This window comes from Salvelinus alpinus, chromosome 3 (genome assembly GCF_045679555.1).
Source record: "Salvelinus alpinus chromosome 3, SLU_Salpinus.1, whole genome shotgun sequence".
Classification (NCBI taxonomy): Eukaryota; Metazoa; Chordata; class Actinopteri; order Salmoniformes; family Salmonidae; genus Salvelinus; species Salvelinus alpinus.
The window spans coordinates 86286834-86301617 of NC_092088.1; the positions used below are offsets into that span (position 1 = coordinate 86286834).

The 14784-nt window shown below is 44.4% G+C and overlaps 1 protein-coding gene across 3 annotated transcripts in view; it reads left to right on the top strand.

Annotated features, from left to right (window-relative positions):
- Nucleotides 1-2625: 2625 nt before the first annotated feature.
- Nucleotides 2626-14784, top strand: part of LOC139571476 (thrombospondin-2-like) — a 49547-nt gene continuing 37388 nt past the window's right edge. Inside the window, exons 1-4 of one of the 3 annotated variants that reach the window (XM_071394393.1) lie at nt 2626-2682; nt 3627-3695; nt 4967-5526; nt 5755-5839. In XM_071394393.1, the coding sequence (XP_071250494.1) occupies nt 3632-3695; nt 4967-5526; nt 5755-5839 (709 nt within the window). In that variant the 5' untranslated portion in view covers nt 2626-2682; nt 3627-3631. The other 2 variants (XM_071394392.1, XM_071394394.1) reach the window with 2 other exon arrangements.

Here is a 14784-nt window from a genome sequence, read left to right on the forward strand (position 1 = left end):
TGGGAGTGGAGACATGTTGGCTGGGTGGGGCTGGGGGGATGGGAGGTTGGGAGTGGAGACATGTTGGCTGGGTGGGGCTGGGGGGATGGGAGGTTGGGAGTGGAGACATGTTGGCTGGGTGGGGCTGGGGGGATGGGAGGTTGGGAGTGGAGACATGTTGGCTGGGTGGGGCTGGGGGGATGGGAGGTTGGGGGAGGAGACCCACTTCTTTTTTTGTTTTATTTACCTGTATAGACTGAATGTATTTTTACTTCATCTTTATAATATGATCCAACTGATCAATACTGTAGTTATGTAACATTTTCTCTCCTCCCCATGGCATAATTTGTTGAACTGCAGAAAACTTGCTATAAAACTGCTAAAATGTCTCTCTGCACCATGGTAAAATGAGTAGAATTGCATGAAATGTGTTATAAAACTGCAACATTTTAATTTTCTCTCCACCCCATGGCAAAATGTGTAGAACTGCAGGAAACGTGCTTTAAAACTGCAACATTTTCTCTATGCCCCATGGCAAAATGTGTTAAATTGCAGGAAATTAAAACAGACATGTTTTTTCTGCTGTCAAGAGGGGGCCACTAATAAGATTTCACCTGCTTGTTGGGGTCATCCCAACCAAGGGCCCCCAAAAGGCTATGATGAAGACTAAGAGTCAGCTGCAACCTTTCTAGAGAGCACCTGGCAAATGCAGGGGCATCAATCAATTTGTATTTACTGGCATTCTGTATGGAAACGGTGGCATGCCAAAGACTGGCTGGATTCATATATCCTTTGATTGGAATAATATGCCTATAACTGACTAGTGTACTAAAATGCTAGAAACATGCTAGAAACCAACACATCAAAAACATGACTAAGACTGACATACTTGGCTACTCTTTCCTTATTAGAACATTCCTCAGTTATTACTGCCCTATTGGCTATTTTGGTAAGCTACTGTCCGTTCTATTCCCTGCGTATTGTTCCTGTCAAAATAAGACAAGGACGTCTCCAAATGGCGCGCGCTTCATCTATCTCCATCTATTGTTTGTTTTATGACCCCTTTCCATGAGCCAACCGAAACCCCAGGAACGAAGGAATGTCAGTGGAATATACGAGTCATTCCTATCTGACAACATAGAGGGGAGCAGAAGTAGAAGGGAACTACTTATTTCCAGACCAGATACAGTCTTACTTGCCAGCAACGCGGGAGCATCCAAATTCCTAAAAACACACAACAGCCAGCGAGTCGGTCGCGGTCGGTCGTTTTAACCCTCAAATTCAAGTCAGTCTGAACAGCCAGTGTCCTAAATGACATTGACTAAATGATCACGCGACACATCGCTAGATTAACGAATGACAAATTATTAGGCTATAGGTTACAGATATTATCTAAATTTGACAAACGAATGTTACAGAAGCCACATTAATTCACTGTACACGTTAATAGGCATCGGTGAACTATAGCCTAATATATTGAATGCTGGTGGTCTGGTCTGATTAAAAGGTAGAACAAATCCTATACTGTAGTTTGAATAGGTAGGCTGCTGTTGATGTGCTTGCCTTAAGATTTGTTAAAATTCCGAGCTATTAAATAAACTGACAGAAAAACGTGTGCGTTAAAGTTTTTGGAACGTTTTGAAAAATACTGCACTCCAAAGACTATATGTTATAGAGCGGATATATTTTTAATTTACAGCCACATGGAAACCGTGACCAAGCTTTGCGCACCCAGACAGAGGAGTGTCCAGAACATGTTGAATGGGGTGCCGCTTTAAACAGATATAAGCAAATTACGCTATCAGAACGGAATTATGTAATTCCGCCTTAGAAATTGGATCCAAACATTGTTGAATGGGGTGGGCAAGGTGGGGCACAGACCCAGTTTAGGGGGGCCATAGCATGTTTAACCTTAATCGATGCATGGTGGGTTTTAAAATATATAATTATGATGGGTCAACGCATTAAATACTTCAGCTTAGGTTTGGTTAAAATAATTCATAAATCATTTCCAAAAGTCTTGTTACAGTGTTTGCATTAAATGTCAGAATTCTAAGTAAGGGTATTAGCATACAACAGTAAATTCAATTGAAGTGCCATCCAGAGTGCGAATTATACCGTGAATTGTATGTGTGTACGCACTTGCGCGTACACAAATAGTTTTTATGGCTTTATAGTAAAGACATGAAATTTAACACAAAATGTATTAACTTTTAATGTGTCATGAACACAACCAGTCATGATGTTTTCATCTGATTGTCAAACAGAGTCACTTCAAAATATAGGTTAACTAGGTTACTTGCGCATGTTCGTCTACTCCAAAATATATCCAGCATCCAAACAGCACCCGCCATTTGAATGGAAAGAGACATCTATTACTAACACCATAAGTGTAATGACATTCATTTCGTGTATTCATGAATGCCCAAAATGTTTAACCCCAAATACAAATTAACAAACGTATTCAATTATTTGTGATTTACTAGGGTGGCCAATCAGAATTCAGGGGGCCACCCTGGGCGGCCACCCTGGGCCACCACCTGGGCACACCACTGCTCCTCACATCCGACCTCGCTATCGCGTTTTCTCCATCAATAACTCCTCCCCGAAACCCGATTCCGTTGTAACTTTGGTAATGAAGTGGGCTTGATAGAGAGGTTGGATTGGGGAACGAGAGAGCGCGAGGGAGGGGCCCCGGGACCGGTAAATGCCGCTTTAAACAGATATAAGCAAATTACGCTATCAGAACGGAATTATGTAATTCCGCCTTAGAAATTTAATCCAAACATTTCATACTTAAACTTGACTGACAGGGTCGTAGTGAGGAGTATATAGGAGGGAGGGAGACTGGTGCCTAAGCCACTATCGCTCAAGTCCTCCCTACATAATGTAGATCTAGTGAAGTAAACCAAGCGGACTTTACATTTTACGCACCAGGTTACAGGAGTTATTCCGTTTTCATTACACTATTCATATTTATTTGAAAAATATATTTGTTATAACCTTCTTTTTTATTATTGGATATCTAACGGATTTTTTTAAAGGGAATTTGCACTTTCACCCGGTAAATTGTTGCATTCCAATGTGCATGGGGAATTTTTTTGCATTTTCAAAAACAATCAGCAATGTTGCCATACGTTTCAAATGTACTGCTAGTCAGAATAATTTAGTTAAAGAATGTAGCACACTTATATTTTGCTATGTGATTGATTTGTTTTGTTAAACGTTATGCATTTGCAGAAAGGTTGTTTTAGAAGTAGTGTATAATTGTTTCCCAATAGCCTATAACAGCCCACATACAGTATGTGCACGTTGTAAGGTGTAATGTATGTATTGTATCTTCCTCGATAAACCTGTGTTAGTTTTGGAGACAGTTAGGCTCCTTCGTAGCGGTGCTGTTGTTGAAGAAGATCTGTGGATTTGACGTTAGGTTGTAATGGCTTGGCTGAACTTCACTATTCACAGTTGCAATGGACTTGGTGTCGCTTTGTGACAGCTGAGCAGAGAGCGAATAAAAAATAGATAGCCTACAAAGATTTTACAATTTTACTTATCAGATAGTCATTACAATCGTGATGAAGTTAACAACTTTAAATTTGCGGTTTCCCTGGATAATAATCAGCGTTTGTGTCTCTTGTGTTTTGAAGGAGATATGATACTCAGAAGTCTCAACTTGCTGCCGATTTTATTACTTTGCTCCTCAGCGCTACCTCAAGGTAAATCTACTTATGCATAAAGTTTATACGGCTTTTCATCATCATTATCATAACCTCAATGCCATTTCATTTATATTGTTAAATAATGATGTGATTGATGTATGTTTCATGCTAATTAGATTTTTTTTCATGAGTGAATATGATACTGTCTACTGTTTTCTTGTGCATGAAAGCATACCCAGTTGAGTTATAGCCAGGGCTCTCCAACCCTGTTCCTGGAGATTTTAATACCAACCCTGTTCATGGAGAGCTACCATTCTGTAGATTTTAACTCCAACCCTGTTCCTGGAGAGCTACCGTCCTGTAGATTTTAACTCCAACCCTGTTCATGGAGAGCTACCGTCCTGTAGATTTTAACTCCAACCCTGTTCATGGAGAGCTACCGTCCTGTAGATTTTAACTCCAACCCTGTTCATGGAGAGCTACCGTCCTGTAGATTTTAACTCCAACCCTGTTCATGGAGAGCTACCGTCCTGTAGATTTTAACTCCAACCCTGTTCATGGAGAGCTACTATTCTGTAGATTTTAACTCCAACCCTGTCCTGGAGAGCTACCATCCTGTAGATTTTTTAGCTCCAAAACTAATCTAGCACACCTGATTCTAATAATTAGATGATTGATAAACCGAATCAAGTTAGTTACAACTGGGGTTGGAACAAAACCTACAGGAGAGTCGCTCTCCAGGACAGCCAGGTCACCCATGATACAAGTCAGTGTTCAACGTCGTCCATCTATGTCTGAGATGTCGGGAGACGATGTGGTAACCACCCACTAGAGGCGTTGTTACCTTCAAGTAGGTTTCAGTTTTCCTAGGGTATGGAGGATGGCTATAAGCATCTGTCTCTGATTCTAAAGGTTGCAAGTTTGAATCCAGCGATAGAAAGTTGTTTTTGATATTTTTGTTTTAAGCCTATCCCAAACCTTACCCTTACCTTAACCATTTGGATTTTGGGGTTAATGCCCTAACCTTAAACATTCCTAAACCTAATCCTAACCTTAAAAATTCAGAGTTAATGCCTAAACTTAGACTTTTGAAAATGTGACGTCTGCAACAACTTCGAAATTTGACTATTGAGAAACATGGATGACCGTCTAATTGTGATGTGAGACTTTGAGAGCTGGTTTTAGCAGGAACAGGGTTGGAGAGCCCTGCTATAGACTTAGTTATAATCACTTGGTCAGATTTTCTTAGAATGCTTTGCTGTTTCATCAAGCTAATTGGCTGTACACGTTCTCCTCTCCCTATCGATCCCCTGTATGACTGATTGAAGATGGCGAGGTCACATCGGATGACGACACAACATTTGACCTGTTTGATATTAGCGGTATCACGCGCAAGACTCTGGGCGCCAAGCAATTCCGCGGCCAAGACACAGACAACCCTGCTTACCGCTTCATCCGCTTCGACCATTTGCCCTCAGTGAGCGCGCCCGTGCTCAAACAGATGCTTCAGCAAATCCAGAACAATGAGGGCTTCGTGTTCGTGGCCAGCATGCGCCAGGACCGCGGATCGCGGGGAACCCTCATCGCATTGGATGGCGCCAACGGCCAGCGGCAGTTTGAAATAGTCTCCAACGGCCGCGCCAACACACTGGACCTTGTCTACTGGGTGGACGGCTCCCAAAATGTTGTCTCCTTCGAGGATGTTGACCTGTCCGACTCGCAGTGGAAGAATATCACACTTCATGTTCATGGCGAAAACGCAAATCTGTTTGTGGGCTGCAGTCTCATCGACAGCTTCATCTTGGATGAGCCGTTCTACGAGCATCTGCAGGCGGAGGGGAACCGAATGTTCGTCGCTAAGGGATCCATCCGTGAAAACCACTTCAGGGTAAGAATTACTTTTGTCCAGAAAAGTAGTGCACCAGATATAGGGAATAGGACACCATTTCAGATCTTGCCCCTTAAGTCATTCTGCATCTAATGTTAGCCAATAAGAATAACTCATTCTGTATTTTTTTTACTTGACATACAAGCTCAAGGTAAGTGAATAGTAAAGAAGTTGTTCCTAGCTGCTAGTCCAATGTGACACATAACAGCCTCTTGTCTTTTCACACAGGGGTTACTGCAGAACGTTCGCTTCTTGTTCGACACATCCGTGGATGACGTTCTTAGGAACAAGGGCTGTGAAGTCACTAAGCCAGGTAAGAGACAGTTGGATTTTGGCTAACATTACTGTACTGGTCGTGTTCATTAGGCACCAAATGGAGAAAAAAAACAATGAGGGACTACCTGGATTTATCCATTGAGAGACAATTGTTTCTGTTAAACAGGAACGGACTACCTGGACTTGTCCAGGAAAGGATAATTTTAGTTTTCCATTGCAAAAAAATAGTAGGATGTTTTCTGTTGCGTACCCTAAGAACATGCCCCTGTAGTTTAGATAGACTGAGACCTACCAATAGGGGGCAATATGATATGTAGGTCTAAATATATTTCAAGGACATAATCTCAAATCTCATGCTGTATTATGTTACAGCAACTGTCCTTTATTAACCTTTTCTCAAACCGGTGTGTGCTGTTAGCCAACTGTTATGGTCCTTGTCATCCCAAGTTTGGCAACATAGAATGATCATAGAAATGGCCAAGACAGCACAAACAGATCTGGGACCAAGCTGGTCCTTTTTAGGGATCTGTGCTATTGTTTTCATGCTCTGAATATTCTGATGACGTGACCTCAATTCGTCATTCCCGACCTGCTTCAAACTCCCTTTTAAGCCCCATCCAACGCAGATGCGACTGAACAATCCATCCTGCTGCCTTACTGGCTGCATCCCAAATGGCACCCTATTTCCTATTTAGTGCACTTCTTTGGTCACAAGTACTGCACTACATAGGGAATCAGCGGGAATAGGGTGCCATTTGTGACGTAGACACAGTCACATGCAACCTCTTACAGCTCTATGGTTCTGCATTTAATTTAGATAAAACCATATCACATTTCCCCAACAGACCCAACCACTTAAAAATAAGGAGTTCTTCCTTATTTCCTTTGTGTCTGGTTCTATCACTTTTTGTGGTCTTTCATTTTAGTGGGTCATAGAAAGATTGCAGATGTGGAGACATCTGACAGTATTACATCATGTTAACGGAAATCACTGTGTCAGTGTGGTGGCGTGAGGTCAACCTATGTGTGTGTGTGTGTGTGTGTGTGTGTGTGTGTGTGTGTGTGTGTGTGTGTGTGTGTGTGTGTGTGTGTGTGTGTGTGTGTGTGTGTGTGTGTGTGTGTGTGTGTGTGTGTGTGTGTGTGTGTGTGTGTGTGTGTGTGTGCTGCGGTCGACAAACAAAAGGAGATACAGACGCTAACATTTGTTTCCATTGACAGTGGACTGGCTGGGTAATGATGGGTGAGAAAAACAGAAGGGTAATGATGGGGGAGGATAACAGAAGGGTAATGATGGGGGAGGATAACAGAAGGGTATTGATGGGTAAGAAAAACAGAAGGGTAATGATGGGGGAGGATAACAGAAGGGTAATGATGGGGGAGGAAAACAGAAGGGTAATGATGGGGGAGGATAACAGAAGGGTTTTGATGGGGGAGGATAACAGAAGGGTAATGATGGGGGAGGAAAACAGAAGGGTATTGATGGGGGAGGATAACAGAAGGGTAATGATGGGGGAGGATAACAGAAGGGTAATGATGGGGGAGGAAAACAGAAGGGTAATGATGGGGGAGGAAAACAGAAGGGTATTGATGGGGGAGGAAAACAGAAGGGTAATGATGGGGCGGAAAATAAAAGAGTAATGATAGGGGAGGATAACAGATTGGTAATGATGGGGGGGAAAACAGAAGGGTAATGATGGGGGAGGAAAACAGAAGGGTAATGATGGGGGAGGAAAACAGAAGAGTAATGATGGGGGAGGAAAACAGAAGGGTAATGATGGGGGAGGATAACAGAAGAGTAATGATGGGGAAGGAAAGCAGAAGGGTATTGATGGGGGAAGATAACAGAGGGGTAATAATGATGGGGGAGGAAAACAGATTGGTAATGATGGGGGAGGAAAACAGATTGGTAATGATGGGGGAGGAAAACAGAAGGGTAATGATAGGGGAGGAAAACAGAAGGGTAATGATGGGGGAGGAAAACAGAAGGGTAATGATAGGGGAGGAAAATAAAAGAGTAATGATAGTTGAGGATAACAGATTGGTAATGATGGGGGAGGAAAACAGAAGGATAATGATGGGGGAGGATAACAGATTGGTAATGATGGGGGAGGAAAACAGATTGGTAATGATGGGGGAAGAAAACAGAAGGGTAATGATGGGGGAGGAAAATAAAAGAGTAATGATAGGGGAGGATAACAGATTGGTAATGATGGGGGAGGAAAACAGAAGGGTAATGATGGGGGAGGATAACAGATTGGTAATGATGGGGGAAGAAAACAGATTGGTAATGATGGGGGAAGAAAACAGAAGGGTAATGATGGGGGAGGAAAATAAAAGAGTAATGATGGTGGAGGCTAACAGATTGGTAATGATGGGGGAGGATAACAGATTGGTAATGATGGGGGAAGAAAACAGATTGGTAATGATGGGGGGGAAACAGAAGGGTAATGATAGGGGGAGGATAACAGATTGGTAATGATGGGGGAGGAAAACAGATTGGTAATGATGGGGGAAGAAAACAGATTGGTAATGATGGGGGGGGGGAAACAGAAGGGTAATGATGGGGGAGGATAACAGATTGGTAATGATGGGGGGGAAAACAGAAGGGTAATGATGGGGGAGGATAACAGATTGGTAATGATGGGGGGGAAAACAGAAGGGTAATGATGGAGGAGGAAAACAGAAGGGTAATGATGGGGAAGGAAAGCAGAAGGGTATTGATGGGGGAAGATAACAGAGGGGTAATAATGATGGGGGAGGAAAACAGATTGGTAATGATGGGGGAGGAAAACAGATTGGTAATGATGGGGGAGGAAAACAGAAGGGTAATGATAGGGGAGGAAAACAGAAGGGTAATGATGGGGGAGGAAAACAGAAGGGTAATGATAGGGGAGGAAAATAAAAGAGTAATGATAGTTGAGGATAACAGATTGGTAATGATGGGGGAGGAAAACAGAAGGATAATGATGGGGGAGGATAACAGATTGGTAATGATGGGGGAGGAAAACAGATTGGTAATGATGGGGGAAGAAAACAGAAGGGTAATGATGGGGGAGGAAAATAAAAGAGTAATGATAGGGGAGGATAACAGATTGGTAATGATGGGGGAGGAAAACAGAAGGGTAATGATGGGGGAGGATAACAGATTGGTAATGATGGGGGAAGAAAACAGATTGGTAATGATGGGGGAAGAAAACAGAAGGGTAATGATGGGGGAGGAAAATAAAAGAGTAATGATGGGGGAGGCTAACAGATTGGTAATGATGGGGGAGGATAACAGATTGGTAATGATGGGGGAAGAAAACAGATTGGTAATGATGGGGGGGGGAACAGAAGGGTAATGATAGGGGGAGGATAACAGATTGGTAATGATGGGGGAGGAAAACAGATTGGTAATGATGGGGGAAGAAAACAGATTGGTAATGATGGGGGGGGGAAACAGAAGGGTAATGATGGGGGAGGATAACAGATTGGTAATGATGGGGGGGAAAACAGAAGGGTAATGATGGGGGAGGATAACAGATTGGTAATGATGGGGGGGAAAACAGAAGGGTAATGATGGAGGAGGAAAACAGAAGGGTAATGATGGGGGAGGATAAAAGAAGGGTAATAATGATGGGGGAGGAAAATAAAAGATTAATGATGGGGGAGGAAAATAAAAGATTAATGATGGGGGAGGAAAATAAAAGATTAATGATGGGGGAAGAAAAACAGAAGAGAAAGCCAAATGCTATGCTGGAAGGAGTAGGGACTGGGAGTTTCCACTTTCCCTCATGAACACACACAGGATATTAGCCTCTCTGCTACTGAAGCTGGGTATGGGGCCCTGTAATCCTCAGTAGGGTCTTCTGAGAAGGTCCAGAAACACCAGGGTGCGTGTGTGTGCATGCGTGTGCGTGCGTGTGCGTGTGTGTGCCTGTGTGTGTGTGTGGCTCCACTGTTGACACAAGTGTGTTTCCATTCTAACTGAGTGAGCAGATTTTATGTTTGACTAATGTCACCGAGGCTTCCCAGTGAGTCACTGGAAAAAGCCTAGATGCTCCTACCAGCGAAGGTCTGACCCTGGTTCAGAAAGCTCTAATGTTAGCTCAAAAGTCACTCATAAAATAAAATATAAAAATTAAAACTGCCACGTTGTTAAGTTAACGATAAGCATTTGAAATATCTTATGTTTCTTCCCCCCTATCTCAATCAAAAAAAGAGAGGAAAAAGGGAAAGAGGAGAGGAAAGAGGAGAGGAAAGAGGAGAGGAAAGAGGAGAGGAAGAGGAGAGGAAAGAGGAGAGGAAAGAGGAGAGGAAAGGAGTCATGAATCAACCAGATCCACATACATGTTTTAAAGGCATACACACACACACATAGCAACAGCTGGAAACATATTTGGAAGATTTGCATGAGTCCACCAGACTTTAGGGGGGGAAGGAAGTATGAGTCCACCAGACTTTAGGGGGGGAAGGAAGTATGAGTCCACCAGACTTTAGGGGGGGAAGGAAGTATGAGTCCACCAGACTTTAGGGGGGGAAGGAAGTATGAGTCCACCAGACTTTAGGGGGGGAAGGAAGTATGAGTCCACCAGACTTTAGGGGGGGAAGGAAGTATGAGTCCACCAGACTTTAGGGGGGGAAGGAAGTATGAGTCCACCAGACTTTAGGGGGGGAAGGAAGTATGAGTCCACCAGACTTTAGGGGGGGAAGGAAGTATGAGTCCACCAGACTTTAGGGGGGGAAGGAAGTATGAGTCCACCAGACTTTAGGGGGGGAAGGAAGTATGAGTCCACCAGACTTTAGGGGGGGAAGGAAGTATGAGTCCACCAGACTTTAGGGGGGGAAGGAAGTATGAGTCCACCAGACTTTAGGGGGGGAAGGAAGTATGAGTCCACCAGACTTTAGGGGGGGAAGGAAGTATGAGTCCACCAGACTTTAGGGGGGAAGGAAGTATGAGTCCACCAGACTTTAGGGGGGGAAGGAAGTATGAGTCCACCAGACTTTAGGGGGGGAAGGAAGTATGAGTCCACCAGACTTTAGGGGGGGAAGGAAGTATGAGTCCACCAGACTTTAGGGGGGGAAGGAAGTATGAGTCCACCAGACTTTAGGGGGGGAAGGAAGTATGAGTCCACCAGACTTTAGGGGGGGAAGGAAGTATGAGTCCACCAGACTTTAGGGGGGGAAGGAAGTATGAGTCCACCAGACTTTAGGGGGGGAGGAAGTATGAGTCCACCAGACTTTAGGGGGGAGGAAGTATGAGTCCACCAGACTTTAGGGGGGGAGGAAGTATGAGTCCACCAGACTTTAGGGGGGGAAGGAAGTATGAGTCCACCAGACTTTAGGGGGGGAAGGAAGTATGAGTCCACCAGACTTTAGGGGGGGAAGGAAGTATGAGTCCACCAGACTTTAGGGGGGGAAGGAAGTATGAGTCCACCAGACTTTAGGGGGGAGGAAGTATGAGTCCACCAGACTTTAGGGGGGGAGGAAGTATGAGTCCACCAGACTTTAGGGGGGGAAGGAAGTATGAGTCCACCAGACTTTAGGGGGGGAAGGAAGTATGAGTCCACCAGACTTTAGGGGGGGAAGGAAGTATGAGTCCACCAGACTTTAGGGGGGGAAGGAAGTATGAGTTTAGGGGGGGAGGAAGTATGAGTCCACCAGACTTTAGGGGGGGAGGAAGTATGAGTCCACCAGACTTTAGGGGGGGAGGAAGTATGAGTCCACCAGACTTTAGGGGGGGAAAGGAAGTAAAACATCTTTGTCCAATTTGGCCGCAGTGGGACATCTTGTGGTTAAACAGGGCCAGCCTGACTTGGACCTAGCCTGATTTACAGCCCCTAACCACCAATTAATCTCTGACCATTTACATGGCTGACCCAGAGACAACTACTGCACATTTCTAATGGCACACACACACTCACGCACGCGCACACACTCTCTCTCTCACTCACCGACACACACACACACACACACACACACACACACACACACACACACACACACACACACACACACACACACACACACACACACACACACACACACACACACACACACACACACACACACCTGGCTGGAGATGCTGCGTTCCTCAGGCCTTTCCTCACCAGGACCCCCATTCTGACACACCAGTCTGTGGCCACTCATCAACATAATGTTCTATCGAGTTTATCATGTTTAAGCAGCACAACTGTTAAGCAGATGTATGTTATATCTATGGACAGTTTATCATGTTGTAGGACTTCCTAATAGTCTGTCACTTGTAATGAGACCTTTGTGATCCATTAAAACCACAGGATTATGAGTGAGACAACGTGGATCATAGAAGAGATGCATATTGCATAGTGATTGTAAACTGTAGGGACTGTTGACACAATACAAAAGAAAGCAAGTGGTCATAACAAAAGCATTATCTGTGTCTATCACACGATGGTCATAAAAAAAGCATTATCTGTGGCTATGAAACAAACAAAGCATGCAACAAATAGAGCAGAAAAACCTAGTCTTGCCATAAGTGTTGGCATGACAGCACAGACAGACATGACCATAAGAGTTGGCAAGACAGCACAGACAGACATGAACATATTATGACCAGGATCAGTGTCAGTGTGTTGGACATGAACAGAATCAGTGTCAGTGTGTTGGACATGATGACCAGGATGAACAGGATCATTGTCAGTGTGTTGGACATGATTACCAGGCTCTTTGTCAGTGTGATGGACATGAATACCAGGCTCTGTGTCAGTGTGTTGGACATGAACAGAATCAGTGTCAGTGTGTTGGACATGATGACCAGGATCAGTGTCAGTGTGTTGGACATGATGACCAGGATCAGTGTCCGTGTGTTGAACATGATGACCAGAATCAGTGTCAGTGTGTTGGACATGATCAGGATCAGTGTCAGTGTGTTGGACATGATGACCAGGATCATTGTCAGTGTGTTGGACATGATGACCAGGATCATTGTCAGTGTGATGGACATGATTATCAGGCTCTGTGTCAGTGTGTTGGACATGATGACCAGGATCATTGTCAGTGTGATGGACATGATGCCCAGGATCATTGTCAGTGTGTTGGACATGACCAGAATCAGTGTCAGTGTGTTGGACATGATGACCAGGATCAGTGTCAGTGTGTTGGACATTAACAGAATCAGTGTCAGTGTGTTGGACATGAACAGAATCAGTGTCAGTGTGTTGGACATGATTATCAGGCTCTGTGTCAGTGTGTTGGACATGATGACCAGGATCATTGTCAGTGTGTTGGACATGACCAGGATCAGTGTCAGTGTGTTGGACATGACCAGGATCATTGTCAGTGTGTTGGACATGATGACCAGGCTCTGTGTCAGTGTGTTGGACATGACCAGGATCAGTGTCAGTGTGTTGGACATGACCAGGATCATTGTCAGTGTGTTGGACATGATGACCAGGCTCTGTGTCAGTGTGTTGGACATGAACAGAATCAGTGTCAGTGTGTTGGACATGATGACCAGGATCAGTGTCAGTGTGTTGGACATGAACAGAATCAGTGTCAGTGTGTTGGACATGATGACCAGGATCAGAGTCAGTGTGTTGGACATGACGACCAGGATCAGTGTCAGTGTGTTGGACATGATGACTAGGATCAGAGTCAGTGTGTTGGACATGATGACCAGGATCAGAGTCAGTGTGTTGGACATGATGACCAGGATCAGAGGCAGTGTGTTGGACATGACCAGGATCAGTGTCAGTGTGTTGGACATGATGACCAGGATCAGTGTCAGTGTGTTGGACATGATGACCAGGATCAGTGTCAGTGTGTTGGACATGATGACCAGGATCAGAGTCAGTGTGTTGGACATGATGACCAGGATCAGAGTCAGTGTGTTGGACATGACCAGGCTCAGTGTCAGTGTGTTGGACATGATGACCAGGATCAGTGTCAGTGTGTTGGACATGATGACCAGGATCAGTGTCAGTGTGTTGGACATGATTACCAGGATCATTGTCAGTGTGTTGGACATGATGACCAGGATCAGTGTCAATGTGTTGGATATGACCAGGCTCAGTATCAGTGTGATGGACATGATGACCAGAATCTGTGTCAGTGTGTTAGACATGATGACCAGGATCAGTGGACATGATGACCAGAATCTGTGTCAGTGTGTTGGACATAATGACCAGGATCAGTGTCAGTGTGTTGGACATGATGACCAGAATCTGTGTCAGTGTGTTGGACATGATGACCAGAATCTGTGTCAGTGTGTTGGACATGATGACCAGGATCAGTGTCAGTGTGTTGAACATTACCAGGATCAGTGTCAGTGTGTTGGACATGATGACCAGAATCTGTGTCAGTGTGTTGGACATAATGACCAGGATCAGTGTCAGTGTGTTGGACATGATGACCAGAATCTGTGTCAGTGTGTTGGACATGATGACCAGAATCTGTGTCAGTGTGTTGGACATGATGACCAGGATCAGTGTCAGTGTGTTGAACATTACCAGGATCATTGTCAGTGTGCTGGACATGACCAGAATCAGTGTCAGTGTGTTGGACATGATCAGGCTGCTTTGGCTTCCTGCTGTAGATCAGCACTTTATCCGTGAACAGAGAACACAGAGAGAGAAGATGGAGAATTCTAGGGCCGCGTCCCAAAAGGCATCCTATTCCCTATATAGTGCACCATACGGCCCCTGGTCAAAGGTTGTGCACTACAAAGGGGATACTGTGCCAGTTGGGACATACTACGTTGCTAGACAGGCTGAGGCCCCATGTTAAAAATAAAAAGGAAGTGGATGATGAAAGAGAACAATGTGCTTCACAGTGAGGACTCTACTGAGTGCCCTCCATAATCTCTGGGGTCATGAAGATTTAAGAGGCATCACGTTGTGAGCAGACAGCTCTATTAGGAGTTGTCTTCTACACCTCCTCAGATTCTGTGTGCTTTCTGATGATATAGTTCACATAGATGGAAGACTTCATTTCCTAAAGTGAAACATATGCAATCCCTCAATC